At 40.5% G+C, this 23,738-nt stretch overlaps 1 protein-coding gene across 1 annotated transcript in view; it reads left to right on the forward strand.

Moving 5' to 3' along the window:
* The window catches only part of LOC149309425 (TGF-beta receptor type-1), a 38,614-nt gene extending 21,285 nt beyond the window's left edge, over positions 1-17,329 (forward strand). The window contains exons 4-9 of the mRNA XM_089532428.1: positions 2,209-2,439; positions 3,346-3,513; positions 4,432-4,588; positions 7,345-7,469; positions 7,560-7,690; positions 13,064-17,329. Of these exons, the coding sequence (XP_089388554.1) occupies positions 2,209-2,439; positions 3,346-3,513; positions 4,432-4,588; positions 7,345-7,469; positions 7,560-7,690; positions 13,064-13,189 (938 nt within the window). The 3' untranslated portion in view covers positions 13,190-17,329. The remainder of the gene's footprint in view (positions 1-2,208; positions 2,440-3,345; positions 3,514-4,431; positions 4,589-7,344; positions 7,470-7,559; positions 7,691-13,063) is intronic.
* The last annotated feature ends 6,409 nt before the right edge of the window (positions 17,330-23,738 follow it).

Genomic DNA, 23,738 nt, shown 5'->3' on the forward strand with positions numbered 1-23,738 from the left:
CAGGCCCTGTCAGAGGCCAGGAAAGAGCCGGCGGGGACCGCCAGCGCTGGAGGCCTCCCCGTCTTTGCTGGCCCCTGACGCCAGGGCCCCGCTGCCGCCGTCGGAGCCCCCCTGGAGGGCCCCTGCGACGGCAGCTGGCCTCCCAGCGGGCCCCTGGGAGGCCAGTTGCTGTCCCTTGGGCCCTCCAGGAGGGCTCCTGCGATGGCAGCGGGCCTCCAAGAGGCCCGTTGCCTTTGCTGGGGTCCTCCAGGAGGGCCCAAGGGACAGCAACTGGCCTCCCAGGGGCCCGCTGCTGCCGCTGGAACCCTCCTGGAGGGACCCTGCAATGGCAACGGGCCTCCCAGGGGCCCGCTGCCGCCGTTGGAGCCCTCCTGGAGGACCCTGGTGAAGGCAACTGGCCTCCCAGGGGCCCGCTGCCGCCGCCGGAGCCCTCCTGGAGGGCCCCAGTGACGGCAACTGGCCTCCCAGGGGCCCGCTGCCGCCGTTGGAGCCCTCCTGCAGGGAACTTGCGACGGCTACGGGCCTCCCAGGGGCCCGCTGCCGCCACTGGAGCCCTCCAGGAGGACCCCGGTGCAGGCAATGGGCCTCTGGGAGGCCCTCTGCCGTCGCAGGAGCCCTCCTGGAGGGCCCAAGGGACAGCAACTGGCCTCCCAGGGGCCCGCTGCCGTCGCAGGAGCTCTCCTGGAGTGCCCCAGCGGCGGCAACGGGCCTCCCAGGGGCCCATTGCGGCTGCTGGAGCCCCGTTTGGAGGCTCCGGAGGACGCAGCGGGCCTCCCAGAGGCCCGTTGCGGCTGCTGGAGCCCCGTTTGGAGGCTCCGGAGGACGCAGCGGGCCTCCCAGAGGCCCGTTGCGGCTGCTGGAGCCCCGTTTCGGGGCTCCGGAGGTCGCAGCGGGCCTCCAAACGGCCCGTTGCGGCTGCTGGAGCCCCGTTTCGGGGCTCCGGAGGACGCAGCGGGCCTCCCAGAGGCCTGTTGCGGCTGCTGGAGCCCTGTTTCGAGGCTCCGGAGGTCGCAGCGGGCCTCCAAGAGGCCCGTTGCGGCTGCTGGAGCCCCGTTTCGGGGCTCCGGAGGACACAGCGGGCCTCCCAGAGGCCCGTTGCGGCTGCTGGAGCCCCGTTTCGAGGCTGCAGAGGTCACAGCGGGCCTCCAAGAGGCCCATTGCGGCTGCTGGAGCCCCGTTTCGGGGCTCCGGAGGCCGCAGCGGGCCTCGGAATGGGCGCCGCCATTTTGAAGGGCAAAATGGCGGCTGAAGCCGCCGAAATCGGCGATTTCGGCGGCGGGAGGGACCGGGGGCCGGCGGAAAGGCGCCCGCGGCCGGAGGTTGCCGACCCCTGATCTATTTGAATGGCCAACTGTACATCACCCTGAGATCTCATGTTATAGGATGGATTAAAAATATTGTAATAAATAAATAATAATACTGGGATTGCCAGTATTTCCCCATGACTATTATGTCACCTTGAAGTAAATTATATCCCAATTTGTAAAATAAATAAATCATAGAATCAATATAATATCATTTCTTTTTTTGATTGCTAGGCAAAGATTACAAAGACTGTTTCTGCTTTTGGATGTAATGTTAAATCACGATAAAGCTAAGAGAGGCTTGCATTCTTTCTCTACTTCAGTAAAGAGAAAGAAGTTGAAGATCTTCTTAGATAACCACCATTTGTTGTGATGTCCAGATTCTATACTGCAGTTCATTTTAACTATAGTCAATTGAAATAACCAAGCTCCTTTAATGATGAACTTGGTTATTTAAAGATTTAAAGAGGAAATAGAGAAATTATAAAATTTTGATTATGGTAGTACCATAATTTTGAAATTTGTAGATCTTGTCATCAGGTATGATGAAGGTGGAAGGAAAGAAATAAGGGAGAAGACATGAACTTGAAAGTCATGTAGTCTGCTTGATAATGAGATGTCATAAAGAGGAATGGTCAACCAACTTTCAAATGGGATTCATTAGATGATGATATAGCATTAGGTTTCATCAGGAGCAGGTAAATGCCTGTTTTGGTAAATTTATCTAAAGTTGGGGGGGATGAACCATCAGAAAGTAAAGTACTAGTTCCTGGTAGCTATGAAGTCCTTTTACTCCAGTCTAATGTCCCAGGGGGGAGACTATTTGTTTCTAACTTTAAACCATGTTTTAATGTGGTACATGTGGGTTTTTGTCACTGATTGTCAAATAAACTTTGTTCTGTAGGTCTACCATTACTTGTTCAAAGAACAATTGCAAGAACAATTGTACTACAAGAAAGTATTGGAAAGGGTCGGTTTGGAGAAGTATGGCGAGGAAAATGGAGAGGAGAAGAAGTTGCAGTGAAAATTTTTTCTTCAAGAGAAGAACGTTCATGGTTTCGTGAGGCAGAAATCTACCAAACTGTTATGCTACGTCATGAAAATATTCTTGGGTTTATAGCTGCAGACAATAAAGGTTAGAAACCTTTTAAAATTGTTTCTGATCTTTGATTGTAAAATTCTTGGCACCCTGACTGACTCCTGCCAGGACCCAAAAGCTGCCCTTCCATTTTTGGCCAGAAAAACACATAAAGTGGAACATCCCCCCTCCAAAACAAAACAAAAAAACAACACACACACAGACACAAACCTTTGTAGGACTTTCATCTGTTTCAGGAGGCTCACACAAACCTTTGTAGGACTTTCATCTGTTTCAGGAGGCTCACACAAACCTTTGTAGGACTTTCATCTGTTTCAGGAGGCTCTCCACCCTGAAACAGCCATGCAGCCCCCAAAATTGCAGTGTGACCAAGACATCCCAAATGGTGGCTGTGAAAGGAGAGCAGTGACCCTCTGGAACTCTGTAAAAGCTGAAACTTATGTGATGCAGACCTCTGGGTTCTGGACCCCAAATGAAATATTATAAATTATATTGCAAATCTAATGACTAAAATGTAAATCTGGATTATAGGCATTCTGCTGTGATTATAAAAGAATTCTGAAAAGTATATTATACAGTTGTTAATAATAATTATCTTCAGATATTTGTTCTTTTAACTGGGAAGTTACATAAGTATAGATTTACAGTTGATTTAGTAGGTTTACTCTTGTTGCAACCACCTATTGGATTTAGGTCTTTGTCTGCAATCCTGTACTTAAAGTATATTTAAATTTCATGAGTATTGGGATGTAAGCAGCCAATATGTGAAAAGATGGAAACATTTTTACTTATTTTTTGACCCCAGTAGGAAAGCATTCCTTTGGATTGACAGCTTCCTGAAAAAAGAGTTACATCAAATGCTGGCCAAACATAAGAATATAATAGAGTTTATTTATGTTTGGTCTTTGGAAAGTGTTTTATAGTACTTCTTTTATTTTACAGATAATGGTACGTGGACACAGCTCTGGCTGGTGTCAGATTATCATGAGCATGGCTCTCTCTTTGATTACCTAAACAGATATACTGTCACTGTGGAAGGAATGATAAAACTAGCTCTGTCTACTGCCAGTGGACTTGCGCATCTTCACATGGAGATTGTTGGCACTCAAGGTAATTTACCATAATGAATCTTTCACATAATCAGTATGGCCTAATCAGAAGAAGTGTTTCATGAATAAATACATAATATTTTGTTTTGTGCTCTTACTTCTAATATACATGGTCTCAAGACAGTGGAACTCACTCCCTCGGAGAGTGATGGAGTCTCCTTCCTTGGAGGTCTCTAAACAGAGGCTGAATGGCCATCTGTCGGGTATGCTTTGATTGAAAGTTCCTGCATGGTAGGTGGTTGGACTGAATGGCCCTTGTGGTATCTTCCAGCTCTACGATTCTATGATTCTAAGTAAATTTACATTACGTTTACATTATTCAATTAATTTTTTAGAATTTTTTTTTATATTTTTATAGTTTGATTTTCCATGGATCATAAGGAGGCTACTAATGTCATCTGATTAACAGAGTTCTGTATATAGTCTTTCTCCAAGCAGAGGAGTTAAATGCATGGAGTCATTTAATATATACATAGTCATATATGGAGACTATGTAAAACTGTCTGTGCGCAATAAACAAATATGTACAGTAACTGAGTCTAGCGTGGCCATGTCAACAACAGTGAAATGTATACAGGTACACCGCATACTACTTTTCTTTGTATTCATTAAATCAGTTTATGTGTTTTCTAGTGGCAGTAATATACTTGTAGTACTTTTCACTGGAGTTTAAGCGTTTTATGTTATCTCATGTAAACTTGGTTATATCTGTTAACTAGTTTAATTCAAAAGTTTAATGTCCTTCAATATCCTGTTACATTTTTCTCTTAAAGATCTAAAAATTGTTCAGAAATTTAACTCCAGAAATTTTCTGGAGTTTAACAATGAATTTGGATTTAAAAGTGTAATTAAGAAATATATTTTTAGAAAACATCATTTAGTGTGCTTCTGTTTTGTTTTTGTTTTGTTTTTAATCTAGGGAAACCTGCCATAGCTCATAGAGATTTGAAATCAAAAAATATACTGGTAAAGAAAAATGGAACATGCTGTATTGCAGATTTAGGTCTGGCAGTAAGACATGATTCAGCTACAGACACAATAGATATTGCACCAAACCACAGAGTGGGAACAAAAAGGTAAAATAATACTCTTTTTTAATAGAATGTATTGGATAGCTGCAAACTTGAAGTAAGGACTCTCTAGTGTCCATTGGAAGCAAATACTACATTTCCTATAACTAGTGCAGTTTATCTAGTTTGGAATTTTAGGTTTGAACTTTAATTTTATAATGTTAAATGTTAGAAATTTGGAAACAAATGATTTTAATTGATTTTTTTTTTATTTCAATAATTTATATCCTGCCTTTCTCCCACTGTGAGATTTTCCCCTATGCAGGAACATTCCATCATGTGAGACCTTGTCTGATGTGGTAAAATCCAGTCACTGTTCTATCTCAAGTGCTGTTTGTGAGAACTAGGCCTAATCTCCACGGTCCTTTCTCTATATCCTTGCAGCTGCATAGTCTCTGTATATTTCACTTCTCTTCCTTGTGGTCACATAGCATGTACCCTAGTGGCCACAGAAGTAGAACGAGAATGAAGGCAGGAATGCACATAAAATAATTTTCTTGGGGTACTTGGAGGCTATTCCTTTACTTTTTGTATGGCTCATCCTTATAGTTCAGTTAGGGGGGGTCTCCAGTTTTGAATTCCTTCTCCAGGGAGAGGGAAACCCCTAGCTTCCCATGCTTTCAGACAAGCCCTACTTGCTGTGTACGACAAATGTGCACAATTAGCAATCTGGAGAGCCCAACGTTTATTGAGGGAACCAGGGTGGGTTTCTGCTTTATTTTTTTCCCTGGGGATAAATGAAATGTTGGGAAAATGCTGGGGAAAATTGGGGGGGGGGGGATGCAGTACTTGCTTTTGTGTTCCAAATTTAAAGCACAATTTATTGTTTTGTTGTTGTTAATTGCATTCAAGTCAACCTCGACTCATAGTGACCCTATGAAAGAGGCACCTCCAGGACCTCTGATTCTCAACTCCTTTGCTCAGTTCCCATAGACTTGGGACTGTGTTGTCTTTGATTGAATCTGTCTAGTCTTCCTCTCTTCCTACTGCCTCAGACAGTAGTTAGACATTTAATAACTGAATTTACTTTTAACTCTTTCTTTTAAGAAGCAATTGAAGTGACAATCTGCTGAACTCTTGAGAAATCTGGCATCTTAGATTTTACCTATTTCATATTAACCAAGCAAAGGTTTAAATCTGAAAACCGAAACCATCAGCATTACAGTAAAACAAAATCATTTATTCACAACTTAATTTGCTTCACAATGTCAGTTACTAAAAGCATTTGGGGGGGGGGGGGGGGCTGAGAAAAACAGGAAAGCGTACCCAGGACACACTGGATAGCAGTTTTGTTACATGAAACTTTGTTCACTTTGATTTTCTGAACCCTCACTGTAAATTTTTTCTGCTTCTTCTGATCCTTCATTTTAATATCTTTGTGATACTTCGAAACTGAATGTTTACCAAGACTGAGGCAAGCTTCTCCACCCATTCCCATGTCAGTTTCTTTCCTGATTTGGTATATTTTCAAATATAGACTATTTACTATTGTATGCTGTAGAGAGTAAAGAAGCTGAAGAAGACAGGAGGCAATAGGAGTCAGATAGTATGAATGAATGAATGAGATTTTATTTATATACCGCCGTTCCTTCGATCACGGCAGTTTACAAGATACTAATAAAATAATAGGTTGTTCAGTGGCCGTGCCACCATGATGTAAAATGGATTAACTTAAAAAGAATCCTAGATTGCATTCTTGGATCAAATAATTGATGATGTATTGTATTCTGCAATATTTTATTGAAAACTTTATTTTCAGTAGTAAGTCCTAAGTGTGCTTAGAAACCGTTTTGGGATTTGTCTATAAAGAATTGGTTTTTTAAACATTTCTGAAATAAAATGTATTTTTTAAAATGGGGGAGGGACAAAAAAGGTTGGAGGACAAAATGGGAAGAAAATGTCCTCCTTTTTCCCTGGGCATTCACATCTTCATCAAAGGGGCCAAGGAATTGGTTTTTCAGGGATTGAGAGATACTCGAAGGTAAGAGTTGGTTAATTCATAGAATAGAATCATGGAATCATAGAAGAACATACACATTTTGTCTTCTTTTTTTGTTTGTTTGTTTGATAGCTGCTTTGGGAGCCATTTTAACTACATAGCTGGATAAAAATATTTTGAATAGGTAAATGAATTTAGAACTTGATAAACCCTGCCCCTGGTCTACCTACCCATGTGGCATTATGAATCATATGCAGGTGCCCATAGATGCCACAGTAGTACCCTAACGTCCACAGCAGTTATTCTATCAAATAAGGAAGACAGGCCTAAGGGTTGATTTGATAACATAACAGAAGCCATTCACTGCAGTTACACTGAGGCTTTGTTGGCCACCTTCAGGTAACCTTTCTTAAAATTTGTATTTACTGAGGGGTGACAAATATATGGCTTTCCAGATGTTGGGTAGGAGCTCCTGGAGGCAGACTGATGTCTAGCACACTAAAAGACTGTCACCAGAAAGATAGTTACCAGGTGTTTATGCATGGATTATTTTTGGTTTGGAGCAGTAGAAGGAGAATAGCAACATTAATGAAATAGAGCTCAGTTAGAAGCACTTACTGGTGATTGGCTGGAGGATAAAAGCTAAGTCAGTAATGAGTGTCTCTAAGATTCTCATTATTATGTCATGATAAATAGGTGGAGTGGCTATAGCAGCTTATAGTACCTTGTCTGAAGAAAAATGTGGGTATCTAAATTTCAAAATCACTGCTTTGTAGATGATACGTTTTGTGTGTGTGTTTGTGTTGTTGTTTTTTTTAAATAGGTACATGGCTCCTGAGGTACTTGATGATTCCATAAACATGAAACATTTTGAGTCTTTCAAAAGAGCAGACATATATGCAATGGGATTGGTATTTTGGGAGATAGCTCGTCGATGTTCCATTGGTGGTAGGTACAAAAATTAAGACAAAATCAATGACAGAATTCTGTTACTGACATTGCAGAATCTTAATTTGCACCTTTGTTTTTATAACTCAGGAATTCATGAAGATTACCAATTGCCGTATTATGACTTAGTCCCTTCTGATCCTTCTGTTGAAGAAATGAGAAAAGTTGTTTGTGAACAGAAGCTACGACCTAATATTCCCAACAGATGGCAGAGCTGTGAGGTGAGAGGTTTTTTTAACAGTATTTAAAAACATTTAAATTGTTGTAACGTTCTGTTGTTAGAATGTGAATTAAAACTGTTTTGCATGAAAACAGTGCATCTGTGGATTCCTATGTCTCCTTGAAGGATATAGATTCACAAATGCTTCTGGGTTTGTAGACACAGTTGAGCATGCAAATTTAAACCAATTTAACACTCATCCAGGCAGATTTTTTTAAAAACAAAACAAAACACAACAACCCCAAACTTGTATTGAGTAGTTTCTAGTATGTTTACTGGCTTCATGGAAATCCAGTATACAGCATAATATAAAAATATCACATATCCACAGTTGAGATCCTACATCATAGACATAGGTCCAAAACACACTGCAGAAATAATCCAGATTGAAACTGCTTGAGCTGCCCTGGTTCAGTGCTACGGAATCCTGGAGACCGGTGTTTATTGTGGTACCAGACCAGAGCTCTCTGACAGAGACAGCTAAATATCTCACAAATCTACAGTTCCCAGAATTCCCTAGCATTGAGCAAGGGCAGTTAAAGCAATCTCCAACTGGATTATTTCTGCAGTGTGTTTTGGACCATAGTTAAGAATACTTAACTATGCATTGTTTCCTGGCCTGATTCCTCAAACCCACCTTAACAGCCAGAAGCCACACTGGAGTGATGGAGGTCTGCTCTGCTGGCAGTTGGGCAGTAGCAGAATAACATTTCCAGCACCCTCCCTCCAATGATCTGCAGTGTGACAATCAGAAGCAGGACCCCTTTCGCAACTCCTTGTCACCACACAATGCTGGCAAGAGGTGGCTGGGCTGCTGCACCTTGGTCATCCTGTAACTGCACCTCGATCACCAGCAAGAAAGATCTGCTTGGTGTTGCTGGTGGCTGTCAAAATAAGTTGGGGAGGCATTTGCAACTGTGGCAGTAGTGCCACTATCATAAACATAGATATCAAACAAATAAGTCTAGCTTGTGCATTCATAACTGTTCAGCATGATGCCAACCCACAGCCTGAAAAAATGTTCCAATGTCATTGGCATGCCTAAAATTGTTACCAGTTCAAAACAAATGCTTTGAATCCCGCTCCCACAAAGCAAAAAAAAGAAGAAGAAGAGAACCTGAAGTAAAGCTTCATGTTTTATTTCTTTGTCAAAGACCTAATGTTAATAATAGAGCTTGACAAACTTCTACCTCAGAAACAGAATAGTTTCAGTTGAGGAAATTGCCCTCCAAGGAAGCACCATCCTTTGTGCCAGTTAATCTTTTGAACATATAGAACACAAAAAAAACCCCTATGATGAAACAAGAGATAATATCAGAAGATGATACTTCCAAGTCGGAAGGCACTCAGTCACCTGTGGAGGAAAAGCAGAGGTTAGGTATGAGTAGCATGATGTCTAAGGACATGGCTGGATTCAAACTCAAAGGCTGTGCACCTGCTGACATGCACAGAGGTGAAATAAAACTTCAGAACCGCACAACAGTGGAAAATGGAATGTAAAAAGCAATAAACATTTATTTATTTATGTTATTTATACCCCTCCCTTCAGCCCTAAAGGCTATCAGAGTGGCTTACAATTATTATTTTTAATTAGACGGTTCCCCGCCCTCAGGTTTACAATCTAAAAGACACGACACAAAAGGAGAAGGGAATGGTGGTGGGAAGGGGATGAGGTCCAGTGGTGGTTCTCTCCCTCTGAGGCCTGGACCAAGGCAGATGGACCGGAGGGTGGGCTCTTTTTCTTCAGGCTAGCTCTGGTGAAGATGAATAAACTGAGGCTATCATACTTTGGACATATCATTAGAAATGATATGCTAAAGTGGAAGGCGGTAAGAAAAGGGGGGAGTCGCATTACAGGTCCACAAACTTAATGTAAGAAGCCATAACCCTGAGTTTGCAGGACCTGAGCACGGCTGTTGCTAAGGAGACACAGATGTCTCTTATTCAGTGTCACAAATAAGTCTAAGTTGACTTGATGGCAATTAACCACAACAAGATGTAGCAAAAACAGTTGGAATATAATGTGTAGTATGACCGAATAATATCAGTACCTCCAAGAAAACCTGTTACAATAACCATGATCCACATTTATACTCCTACCACAGAAATAGAAAGTTTATATACAGACATCCAGAGGAAATTGGTCACATGCTGATACAAAACACATAACCATAGGTGATTAGAATGCCAAATTAGGAAACAGAGGAGAACCAAATATTTTCAGATGACAAATGAAACCCTTTGAAAGGTTAAGAACAATCAAGAAGCAAAAGGTGACAGAAGCAGGATCAGAATTGTAAATGCAGTTGTTCAGTGATTTTTGCATAGGGACAATGAGAACTGTTACAATAATCATTGCAAAGAAATACGAGGCAGAAAAGATAACACAGACCTTTTCCACATGATCTGAAAAATTAAAGGGAAATTCAGTCTAAGAATAGGGATGCTAGATGACCAACAGGGGAAGCCATTACAGTATGTGATTAGGGCAAAATCAAAAGTCAGTGAAAGCAGTACACTCAGGAACTGTTTACAAGATATGAAATGACATACAGCATGCCTGCGTCATATGCAGCTTTCAGCTTATGCTGAAAGCTGCGTGCCAAAAGAGGTAATGGCCCACGTGCACAAGTCCCATTGTTTTCAATGGGGCTCAAACATTTGCAGTATTTCTCTTACGTGGGGGGGGGGGTGTCTGGAACAGATCCTCCACGTAATGGAAGGGCCCACTGTATTCCTTCAACCAGAGCTTGACAGTATCACATACTGAGGCGCTGGGAACAACCCCATGAGCCAACTGGATGCCTCAGCCTCCTGAGGTAGACCATCTTAATTGCCCTTCCTGCTTTCCCTGCAGAAGCTCTGACTCGCAGTACATCTAAGCCCCACCATGTAGTGATCAGTCTATAGCAATGAAACTGAATGTTATTCCATTTCAATATCACTATCATCTCATCCAGCACAGGAAGCAAGATCTAGAGAGTGCATAAAAGCAGACATAAGTCCAGATTCTATTTGGTACAGACTCATGCTTAGGATAGTCATAGTCCTAAACTGTTCACAGTAGGGCTGCATCAGACTTGAGGTCCCTTATCACAACAAGCCTCTAACATCACCCACAACACCACAGTTATATCAGGAAGGCATATTTTGAGAACCAGTGTGGATGGAACATTGGCAGAATCCCTTTGTTCAAGTCACCTAGGCCTGTTACAGACAGCCAAAATAAAGCTGCTTCGAGTCACAGTGGAGGTATGGTGTTTCAATGATGCATGCGTCCTAAGAGTCCAGAAATCGCACCAAAGCCACGCTCCGGCCCTAAGGACTGGAGCGTGGCTTTGGTGTGGCTTCTGGACTCTTGCATCATTGAAACACCATACCTCCACTGTGACTCGAAGCAGCTTTATTTTGGCTGTCTGTAACAGGCCCTACCTTCAGATACACATACTTGAACCCAACAGACAAAAGGAAAAGTCACCTGGTCATAGGAATGGAATCAAGATAGATTACTACAACTCTGCCTTTCACCCATAAATCTTACCTGCTGCTGCACAGAGACCCATGTCTCATGTAAATCTGAGAGGGTTCACATATGCTCACTGCCAGCTTCATCCACTTCACCCAAATAGGACTTTTTGAGATGAGACAAGCCAGTTCATCCAAGATCAAGTCCTACAGCAATACTTGTTTGCCATTCATTCACCTGGCATTAACTAGCATTTTCAGCCTAGGAAACTGTCACCAAGGTTGTCCAGGCTGTTTAAACTCTGAGGCTGTTTGGAGACAGCCTGCAACTTGCTGTGATCCTCTTTTTCATGATAGTGCAACTATTTCTCTTTTCTGTACCTCCATTTATCCTGTACACCTTCCAGAACTGCTCCCCAAATCTCATCATCTTTTTTTTTTGAAAGAACATTTTCCCAAGATAGCAGGAAGATACTTAAAAGCAGGTCATTTTCCAGCTCTCTCTTAAAATGGACTTGCTCTTAGATCATCCCAAAGGGATAATCCCTTTTAGTGTAATTTTCTTTGTTCTACTTCACCTAGAGAGTTTTTTTCTGGTTCTCCCTCTCTCTGCAGTGGTAGTATGCAAACAGAATAGGAGTTCCATGTATCTCCCAGCCTAAGCAGATGGCATAGTTTAGCTGAGGAAAGTGCTAGGAACTGCTAGCTTTAATTTTAGTCCTCCAAAGAGGCACAGACTCATACTAGAGTAGCAGAAACCCCATAGTGAGACAAGGGGTTGCAGGTGGCAAACTGGCAGCAAACTGGCAACCTCCCTTTTCTTCATATAAAGAATGTAGAGGAACTTTTCTTCATATAAAGAATATAAGGGAGACCATTTTAGTACCCCATTGTATATAATGGGACTTGTGTGCATGTGTGTGTCCTGGCACCAAATCCTAGTGGATATCAAGGGCCCACTGTAACTGACTGCATATTTTCATCCTTACAAACAGAATATTTTGCCATCTGAGTACAATCTACCCTCCCCAACCATGGGCTTGCTATCTGCTAATTTAAGCATCCGTGGATGGCAAGCCTCATTGCCCCTAATGGCCGTGCTTGCATGTGGCCACAGCAGAGTAGTCATGCATGCATGTGGCACCATTTTTTCATCTGCTGGGGGGGGGGGTCCAGAATGGAGCCCCTGCAGATACTAAGGGCCAACTGTATACAAAAGGTTAGTTAAGCAATTTTAGGGATTTCAATTTACTGTTCCAGTTTCTTTTTATTTGAGCAGGGGAAGGGTTTGCTTCCCATGCAAGCACTCAAAACTCTGTATCATGCTTCATTCACATTCTGTCCCAATATCCTGTATTGTCTGGGACAGAAAAGTGTGCCAGAGGTAAAATGAAATACAGTCGCCCCTCCATTTTCACAGGGGATCCATTCCAGGACCACACACACCCCACTCCCAGTGAAAACAGAAATTCACCTATATTCAAGTCCCATTGGCTTGAATGACGGTGCACACCTGTGGGCACATGCCCCATTTTGTCCCTCTGTTTGTGCGGACTTGAAGCCTGCGTCCTTTGCCCATTCACAGGCGGCAAATGGAGAGGCGACTGTACTATTGGAGCAGTTTTTGTAAGCAGGTGTAAGTGGCAGCTGGTTGAAAAGTAAGCTATAAGGTACAGTATTATAAAATGCCCATCTTTTGTTGGTCTAGTTATGTTTGAATTGTGCAACAAAACATGACTTTGGTTAGATGAGAATGTTAGTACTGCTAACTAATTTGTTGATATAAGTAATGTAGGTGTTGTGTGCCACCGCCACATTGGGTCTCTAATCTAGATAACTCACTAGATTACTAAAAAATGAAGTTATGGTATGCAAACTAATATTTATTTTCTTCTTTTTTGCTTTATAGGCATTACGAGTAATGGCCAAAATTATGCGAGAATGTTGGTATGCCAATGGTGCAGCAAGGCTAACAGCTTTACGTATAAAGAAAACATTATCTCAGCTCAGTCAACAAGAAGGCATAAAAATGTAATCTTGGAGGTGATTGTGAAGGAAACTTCTAGAGGTCTACATCTGCACCTGATTTGTGCATTGAGAAGGCTAATGGTTCTACCTCACTGAGGGAACAGAAAAATACTGCTGCCTTTTATACACAATAGGAAGATCAGTTAATATCCCAGGATTTCAGTAGCTACATTAAACTGTTGTACAAATTCATATTGTGCACTATGAACACCTCTTTCCCTGGGCATTAGTTTAGCTTCAGTCATATGTAACTGTTTTTCAAGGATTAATACTGGTCTTTGTTGTACTGAGAACATGAAGCTCATGCTTAAGATAGTGGAGGTGGTGCACACTATTCACTACATTGAAGGATGCCTTGAACATTTTAAAAGCTACTTGCTTTACTCATGATGGTACACTGTATATATGGAACCACAGCTTATTCTTACCGGATTGTATATGGGTTTGGTTACCGAGACACTACATTTGAACGCTTTTTATCAGGATTTTTTGACACAACTTCATTCATCTTGGAGGAGCATACACTACATATGCAATTGTATTTTGTATTATATTTCTGTTCTTTTGCTTTCACAACATTACTTGCCTTGTACTGTACCAGTTAGTGCCACTTTTGAATCTTCTTAGTGCAATTCATTAGGAACCTGCAATGACTTTGGTGCTGATATTAAATAATATGGCTGTTAGCTACAAGGGATTTCATTCTCATATATGGAATGCCTTTCTTTTTACCAAAAATCCTTAATTCTGCAGACTGTGGAAATTGAGGTATATGGATTAATGCAGTACTGCTACCATGGTGGTATGTCACAGTAAATGTTGTGTCAAAAGTGGCACTTAATTTTTAATGATTATTTCAAAGAGTATTTCAAGGTTCTTACAAAATTTGATATCAGAACTAAAATGTTAAAATAAATTTTAGCTCCATAATGCCATCGCTTGAGAAGGATATGTCCACATTATCTGTTTGAAGAAAAGTGCTTTTGATAAAGTGTGAAATGTATCTGCTTTTTCAAGCATGATCCATATGTGAAAAAAGTGGGCACATAGCCTTATTAGTTAGCTTCCACATCTGAAAAATGGAAATGTTCCTAATTGTGTGGATTGGCTCTACATACACTTTTAAAAAGAAATAGTTGGCTCTGGTCATACCCTTATGTAATTTTGGGGAGGTAGAGGGACTGTCCATCACCATACCTTCAGCAAGTGGTGCTGTTAGAATTTTCCACAAACAGCTGCCTTTGTTTAACCCTTGAGAGTCTGTGGAGGTCTCTGAATCCCCCTGCCCCATCATATCTGCAGTTAGCTGTATAATTTAGGTGCCAAATAATAGGGTTCATTTTATGAAACTGAAGTACATCAAGTTTATATAATCTTTTGCTAACACTGAGTGTGGAGAACACTGAAAAAGTACAGTGTTTATGCTTCCTGGTGTATTTTGAGTTTTGTCTCTTCCAAATTATTGATCACTACTAAGTTATCTTCAAAGCAATTCCATTTCTAAAGCAAAAATAAGGTATAGTTTCAAAACTGGGTTCACTTTCCATAAATGTTGAATTAAGATAGTAAATAAAATCCATTGGATTAAATTTGCTTTTATGGACACTTACATATGAATTAAAAGTTAAAATTTTGAACACCTTCAATTATTACAGGGATGCAGAAAGATAGTAAATGGTAGCTATAACAATTGTCTGTCATTTTGGTTATCCATAATTCTCTCAAGCTAAATGTCTTAATATATTACATTTCCATGCTGTGTCACAGAATCCGTGTAAGGTGACCAGTAGCTCAAAATATGAGAGGTTAGTTTTTGAACAGTTCTTTTTAAAAAGTCAATTTGTATGTTACAAAAATTGTACACTTCTTTGTAGCTTTGACTGTAACATTATTTGAGTTTTGATCCTTTTTTCATTTTTTTTATTTGGCAATGTCTGTGAATATAACATCTCTTTTATCTGTTGTTATAATGTCATCGTATATCTTAGAGATTGGCAGATACACAAAGACTTTCATCAGGCTGACTATTCATTTCCCCAGGTTATCCTCACCTAAGTTAAGAAAACCTGGCAAATATCCAGAACCAACCGCAGTAGCTCAGAAGATTTATATCTTCCTCTCCCATCTCTGAATATCCCAGCTATATCTGTCAGTCAAATGTTTTCAACTTTCCTTTTCTTTCCCTTCAGGCAGGGCATAGAGAACATGCTAGTAGTCCTGAGAGTGGGGAGAAGGAAGATATTTTACTTGCCTTTTCTTCCATCTTCCTGATGGTACTGCAGTGTGTTTCATAGTGAAAGCAATTGAATTGGCATCTTTCAAGTGTTAGAAAACCCTGGTTTTTATGGACCACTGCATTTCATGCTGATGCACTTCTGTGCATGCAAGGTAGGTCGAGGAAGGAAGGAAACAGTCCCCCCTCCCTCCACTTTCAGTGTTACCTCTGCCCACATGGAAGTAAAGTGCATCATGAATGATAAGAAGGTTTCTAATGGATTTGTGAAGACAGGAGGAATGGGCAATCAGGAGGCTTTAGGTGGGGTTAAAAATGTGCCTTTCCTTGGAGGCAATTTTTTAACAACCCTGAAAGTAGGCTTCTGCTCTAGACTTGGATGTACTTCTACGAAGTCCTTAATATAGATCTTTAAAGGCTTATTTAGGCAAGCATTAATCTTTTTAAAAGGGTATATTGTTATTTTTGTTAAGAGTCCAGGGGACCAAAATATTTTAGCACTCAAACATTAATTTTATATCATTTCAAGGATGTGTTTTGTTTGTGTAAATCTAATTACTTAATACTGACTTTTGAGAACTTTTTTGTTATTAAAATTGTGTTTGATGGACATAATGATCAGATTGCAAATAAGATACATTGAAGAAACAATAGCAAATCCTACCCTCAGAAGGCAGAGCTGTACTTTCTGGAATGCTGGAATTTAAGGATTTGTTATTCTTCGAGAGCTGGAGTTATATTATGTTATTTCAGTTTGCTTGTTCATGTTTTGATGGCCTTTCACACCTTCATATGAAAGAGGCTATTCTAACAAAATAATGGTTTGTCATCTGGGTGCCATGAATCCACTTTTTACTTAATGCCTTGTTTATACATTGTTTCAGTCGTATTCAAATTATTTACATGTTTTTTTTTTAAAAAATCAGTTGCTTTAAACTTAAATTACCTCTTTAAAAGACCAAGGTACATTTACCTCATTGTGTGTATAACTTTTAATGTTATTTTGAGAACACTCTCAAGGTTGGCTATTTCATGTTTCTTAAAATATGGGTATTATACCAATAAATCTGCAACACTGCTGGTACTAAACTGGCTCTCATCCAAAGTTATTTGTGTGCATTGCCTCTTGGTACTCTGGCTAAAGTGGCCTTTCCTATTGATTTCAGTGCTGGGAGGCAGCTTGGTGTCCTCTGTGTTGATTATGCACAGAGTAGCCTCCAATGCAAACTCACCACTTGTGTGGGGATCTTATCCATATTGGAGCCATCTGCATATTTAAACAGGCCCTGGATCAGGCTGATTATATCTTCTGCCAAAACTGCATATTTTATTTCTACAGGTTGAATATCTCTTATCTAGAATTCGGAAATACTCCCAAAATTGTCCACATGGGTCACTGATATAGTGACATCCTTGCTTGTTGATGGTTCAGTGTTTACAAGCTTTGTTTCATGCAGAAAAGTATTTTAAATATGTATAAAATTACCTTCAGGCAATGTGAGAAAGGTATATACGAAACAAATGAATTTCATGTTTAGACTTGGGTCCCATCTCCAAGATCTCATTCTGTATATGTAAATTTTCCAAAAACTAATATTCAAACCATTTCTTATGACAAGCATTTCAGATAAGGGGGATTCAACCAGTATTTTGCAAGTATGTATGCTGTTTTAGCAGTGTAGCACCAGCCTCTCCAAAGCTACATGGGTAATAACACATATGCATTTTTACATTTTGGATTATAAATTTTAAGAAATGTGTACAAAAGTGTCACTTTTAAGCCTTACAGAATTGTTTATTTCCTCATATGTCTAATTAATTTTGTATTTGTAGAGTATAAAGTGGAAAATTGTAAATAGTAGAATAGTAATGCTTATTGTTGAGTGCTAACACTACAATAGAAAATAAAGCAATGATTTTTTTCTTTAAAGTAAATATGTTTGTGATTTCTTTGAGGAAATTGAAGTTTATGTTACTAATTGTGGCTATACTTGTTGTGAAGAGAGCTCTTTTTAGAAAAAAACAAAAAGCACAGCAATCGCTGAGTAGAGATGCCTGAGGAATTTGTTCCTTGTTCTGAGCTTCCAAACTAATGTGTGCATTGAAATACAGTTAACCTTTGGATTTGATACTTCTCTGAATTTTCCATAGCGTTACTTGGCTCAAAAATTCATTTTTAAACAATGAGACACATTTAGAAATGTGTCATTTGGGTCTGCATTGTCATCTCATGTACTATATTATACTGGACAGTTTTCTGCCTCATCCATAGTACAGTCAGGTGGAATGAGGAGGAATAAGTTATAAAGATCAAATGAATAATCTCTTCAATCACTTTGTTGACAGGATGGAGTGCATGGTTTCTTGAGCAGCTTACAGAGGCTCTTCTGACCCTCAGAACTGGGGACTAGTTCCTCTTAGCTTGAAGAGGCTTTGAGATTGAGAGTTGGGGTCAAACAAGGATCTGATACCTTTAATGAACTTCAGCAATCAGTTCACAAAAACAATATTGGCAGCACTGATTTGTGAAAATCATGTTAAAATGGGAAGGTCATTTAAATCTCCATCATAGTATGATGAACACACTGTCACATTTGCCACCTCCTGGTCAAAAATGTCACATTTATTTTGTTCGTTATTAAGAATCACTTAAGATGATTTGAGGGGAGCCCCTAATTAAAAATAGGGTATAACATTTGCCTTTTAGAAGAAGTTTAACCAATGATGTCTGGTAGTTCCATGTCAATGGATTCTGGCTAATCCAAACTTCAGTGCTGAACAGAGTGGACAGAGCTGAGCACTTTAATAGGTCCTTTAAAGTTAGGATTAAATCCTTGAATGGACAAGTGTCATGGATGTCACAAGCCACTATTGAGTCTAATATACATGTACAGGGTGTATTCAATTTTGCTGTTTGTAATTACTTTTTTTAATTGAATATGCCCAGTAGAATTCTGATAGGGAGCCAACAAAACTGGAATGTACACACAAGAAAGGGAGCAAACATCTTCATTACCTGTTATCCTCTTCAATTAAAACCAAGAAAGGACCATATTTCCAACAAATATTGATGGTGTTTTTCCCCCTATATCCCTTTTGCATTCGAATATTTGACCCAATAAAAGAGAGAAAGTACTGGATGACGCTTAGAAGACTCTTGTTACCCCCAGCAGCAGGTTTGAAAACCAACTATGAGAAAGAAAACTTGGTATAACTTCTCACTAGAATAAAGGGAAAACAAAATCTACAACAGCTAACTTCTTTGTATTGGAGCTAGACAAATTTCTGGTGAAATCATTAAGAAAAATTCTAACAAAGCCCAAGGGTACAACACTGGTCAACAGTACCAAGAAGCTTAAGACTAGAACTTACAAAACAACAACTTGCAGTTTTTATAGTAATGCTCTGTTTTAACTTCCTCTGATGACTTGGAAAACAGCCCTAACAGTTACCTGTAGTCTGTCTCTTCCCTTACTTTAGATCAGGGCTTTGCAACTGTGAAAGGCTGCTCCTGTCGAACAAAAAACAACAACAATTCCCCTCAAATGTCCTCTATGAAGACATTTTTCTCAGCTTGGTGCTATTGTAAGCCTAGAAAAGGCCTTTGTAACAAAAAAGGCCTCTCCTTGGCCTAATTTGGTCCAGGCATGCCAGAAAGGTAATGGAAACAGGCCTTTTAATGGATGTTCTGGGGCATTCCAGAACAAAACTTTCTTTGATGAGGATGATGATGATTATTATTATTATTATTATTATTATTATTATTATTATTATTATTATGCAAACATTATTTTTAATCTCTGGGGCCCAGGGGGCTTCAAAATGCAGTAGACATGCCCTCCACCCCCCTGGAGTGCATTGGGGGAGGGATGTTCTGGAGCAATTTTATCATTTAAAAAATAATAATGGGGGGGGGGGAATCCTTTGACCGCTAAGGGGGCCCTGGAGCCCAGGAAAATGTATCTGTTGGTGCAAGTGGTCCATGCACTTTGCCTATCCCTCTGGAGCCCTGGTTTAGACAAGCACGACAGATAAAGTCTGTACACCTAATCATCAAAACTATAGACATTACACGTTAGTCATCCAGAATATCTGGTGAGGGTGAGGTTATTGGTAAGATCAATATTTACAGTCTCATAACCAATCCACAAGATGGAATTAGAATTGTACAGTTGTAAGAGAACACAAGGGCCATCCAGTCTAACCCACTACCATCCAGGAATACACAAAGCATTTATGTGCCTTTGCTGAGGCTGAACCATGCTCACTGCTTCAACTCTCTACAGCCTTGCACTCCCTGCTCCATCTGCGTAGTCAAGGGCTGACCTTCCATCTCTCAAAGTGTATTTGTCAGCTATTGTAGCTAACCAGCCCCCTGGTTCACTGTCTGCTAAGCTCTTTATCTCACCTAACTTGAAGAGGTATTTCTCTCCATATGTGATTGGAGTCTATGCTGCAGAATTTTGAGCATAATTTTGCTTGCATGGGAAATTAATGTCCTATAGTTGCTGCAGGCTTTTATTTCTCCTTTTTTGGGGACTAGATATACATTGATAGTTTCCCATCTGTTGGTCACTGTTTTGTTTTTCATATTTCTGGCATATTTTAGTTATCACTACACTTGATTCTGTCTGTGTGAATTGTAGCAATTCCATTGGAATATCATAGAATCGCAGAGTTGGAAGAGACCACAAAGGCCATCCAGTCCAACCCCCTGCCATGCAGGAAATCCAAATCAAAGCATCCCCGACAGATGGCCATCCAGCCTCTGTTTAAAGACCTCCAAGGAAAGAGACTCCACTACACTTTGAGGGAGTGTGATCCACTGTCAAACAGCCCTTACTGTCAGGAGGTTCCTCCTAATGTTCAGGTGGAATCTCTTTTCCTGTAGCTTGCATCCATTGTTCCGGGTCCTGTTCTCTGGAGCAGCAGAAAACAAGCTTGCTCCCTCCTCAATATGACAACCTTTCAAATATTTAAACAGGGCTATCATATCACCTCTTAACCTTCTTTTCTCCAGGCTAAACATCCGCAACTCCCTAAGTCGTTCCTCATAGGACATGGTTTCCAGACCCTTCACCATTTTAGTCGCCCTCCTTTGAACACGCTCCAGTTTCTCAATGTCCTTTCTGAATTGTGGCGCCCAGAACTGGACACAATATTCCAGGTGGGGCATGGCCAAAGCAGAATACAGTGGCACTATTACTTCTCTTGATCTAGACACTATACTTTTATTGATGCAGCCTAAAATTGCATTGGCCTTTTTAGCTGCCACATTGCACTGTTGACTCATGTTCAACTTGTGGTCTACTTGGACTCCCAGATCCCTTTCACATGTAGTTTCATTCAGCCAGGTGTCCCCCATCGTATATCTGTACATTTTATTTTTTTTGCCCTAAGTGCAATACCTTACATTTCTCCATGTTGAATTTCATTTTGTTAGCTTTGGCCCTTCTTTCTATTCTATTCAGGTCATTTTGAATTTTGATCCTGTCCTCTAGGGTATTTATTAGCTATTCCTCCTAATTTGGTGTCGTCTGCAAATTTGATAAGTATGCTCCCAATTCTGTCATCCAGGTCATTGATAAAGATGTTGAACAGCACTGGGCCCAGGACAGAGCCCCATGGGACCCCACTGGTCACTTCTCTCCAGGATGAAAAGGAGCCATTGTTGAGCACCCTTTGGGTTCGGCCGGTCAACCAATTACAGATCCATATAACAGTTCCTTTGTCTAGCCCACATTTTACAAGCTTGTTTGCAAGAATGTCATGGGAAACCTTGTCAAAGGCCTTACTGAAATCAAGATATACTATATCCACAGCATTCCTTTCATCTACCAAGCTGGTAATTTTATCAAAGAAAGAGATTAGATTTGTCTGGCATGACTTGTTTCTCTGAAACCCATGTTGAGTTTTTGTGATTATGGCATTGCCATCTAGATGTTCACAGACTCTTTGTTTAATTATCTGCGCTAGAAACTTTCCTGCTATTGATGTCAGACTAATTGGACGATTATTGTTGGGATCCTCTTTTTTCCCCTTTTTGAAGATAGGGACAACGTTTGCCCTCCTCCAGTCGGCTGGGACTTCTCCTGTTCTCCAGGAGTTCTCAAAGATTATTGCTAATGGCTCCGATATTACATTTGCCAGTTCTTTTAATACCCTTGGATGGAGTTCATCTGGTTCTGGAGACTTAAATTCATTTAGATTAACAAGGTGTTCCTCTACTATATCTTTACTTATTCTGTACTGAAATTCCCCTAGTCTGTCCTCTGCTCCATTATCCTCAGGTTGAGCACCCTTTGCCTTTTCTGAGAAGACTGAGGCAAAGAAGGTGTTGAGTAATTCTGCCTTTTCTCTGTCCCCTGTTAACATTTTGCCATCTTCTCCACGTAGTGGCCCTACCATTTCCTTCTTCTTACTTTTGCTGTGGACATATCCAAAAAAGCCCTTTTTGTTGTTCTTAACCTCTCTAGCAAGTCTGAGTTCATTCTGTGCTTTAGCTTTTCTGACTTTACCCCTACACATGCCTGATGTTTCTTTTAATTCCTTTTTAGTGATTTCCCCCTTTTTCCATTTCTTATACATGCTGCGTTTAAATTTTACCTCAGTTGAAGGTTCCTTAGTCATCCATCCTCGTTTCTTGAGACACCTCCCGTTTTTCTTTCTCACTGGAACTGTTTGAAATTGTCCCTTCAGTATCTCCCTTTTGAGAAAGTCCCATCCGTCCTGAACTCCTTTATCTTTTAGTATTTCTGACCACAGGATCGCCCTCAATACTTCTCTAAGTTTACTGAAATCCGCTCTCCTAAAGTCTAGGATGCGTGTCTGACTCTGCCTGACTTCTCCTTTCCACTGTATAACAAACTCCAGGAGAACATGGTCGCTTCCACCTAATGATCCCACCACTTGCACTTCATTAACCAAGTCATCCTTGTTGGTTAGGATCAGATCTAAAATAGCTGATCCCTTTGTTGCCTCTTCTACCTTTTGGACAATGAAATTGTCTTCCAGGCAAGTTGTCTTCTTGGCGATTTATTCTTCCCAATATCTTTTATTGAAGCTTCCAGCTTTCAGGACAATTAACGTATACATGATTTTTATATGGGGTGTGTTATTTAGTTATGCTTTAACTTTTGTGTGTTTTAATGTTAATTTTATCCTGTTTTAACTAGATGATTATAATTTTTTTAAAAAATTCTTATTGTAAAGTTTTAATTTTTTTTTTATCTTGTGAGCTGCCTTGGGTACCTTTCTGGGAGAAAGACAACATTAAAATTAATTAATTAATTAATTAATTAATTAAAAGATCTTTCTAATGGTTCTTCCCCTGGTGGAGACAATGAAAGGTCTACCTTTCCTGCCTATTGGACCCAGTAAGAGAAGCAACCTATCCAAAGGATGTTTGTTTGTCCCTTCTCAGCTGGAAATAAACAGAGGGGCAAAACAGACAGTCTCTTTGCACTGGCTTTGGGGTGGCATCAGAGTGCGGCATTTATACCCCTGAACCCAGAGTCATGTGGACTGACTGCACACATGCCAGCTTTGCAACGTTCCAGCAGCATAGTGTTTATATGTCACACACCGCAGGAATGCTGCAAAGCCACAATGGCACCAGAAGAGACGGCTTTTTTGCCGGCTCAAAAATGAGCAGCATTTTGCCTCTTTTTGGGCCAGCAAAAAGCCAGGTCAGGACCACAGGCTGTGGTTGCTGCAGCCCTAATCCATTTTTTTCAGCTGTCCCTTCAGGGTCATTGTTTCAGCCCGTATTTCTTAAAGGTAAAGGAGGGTCTTCATGAACACTCCACACATGACCACTCTGCACATAAAGAATCAATGGGGGAGATGAGATTTTAGAAGGAGCTCCATGGAATCGTATAGAATCCACTTACCTATCATCAGCGGCCTCTGCACTTGCCACTGACCTATGGCATTGGTGCTTGGGTAGATGGAGAAGGACAGCTTGGCTTAGCTCAGCCAACATTGTCCCCAGGCTTTAGTTTTATTTTTCAATAATGTTTTGAAGTGTTCCTCTGTTGCAGAACCACTCTGATAAGGAGGGAAGAAGAATGATAAGGAAGGGAGAAGAAACACACCTTGGTTTGACTGAGGGATACAGACAGAAGGAATCAAACCCCTCATTTTATTTTGTGTGAAAAAGGATGCATTTTCAACCTGAAATTCTTAAACTTGCATAAACAACCATTCAATCTGTTTACTGTTAAGATCAATGACCACATTCAGACAAACATCATCCCATCCTTGCACTAAAATACACTAAAATAGAGTGTCAAAGAAGCAAATTATTAATAAATGTAATGTA

This window comes from Sceloporus occidentalis, unplaced genomic scaffold (assembly GCF_023333645.1).
Source record: "Sceloporus occidentalis isolate IW3139 unplaced genomic scaffold, rSceOcc1.0.p SCAF_7, whole genome shotgun sequence".
Classification (NCBI taxonomy): Eukaryota; Metazoa; Chordata; class Lepidosauria; order Squamata; family Phrynosomatidae; genus Sceloporus; species Sceloporus occidentalis.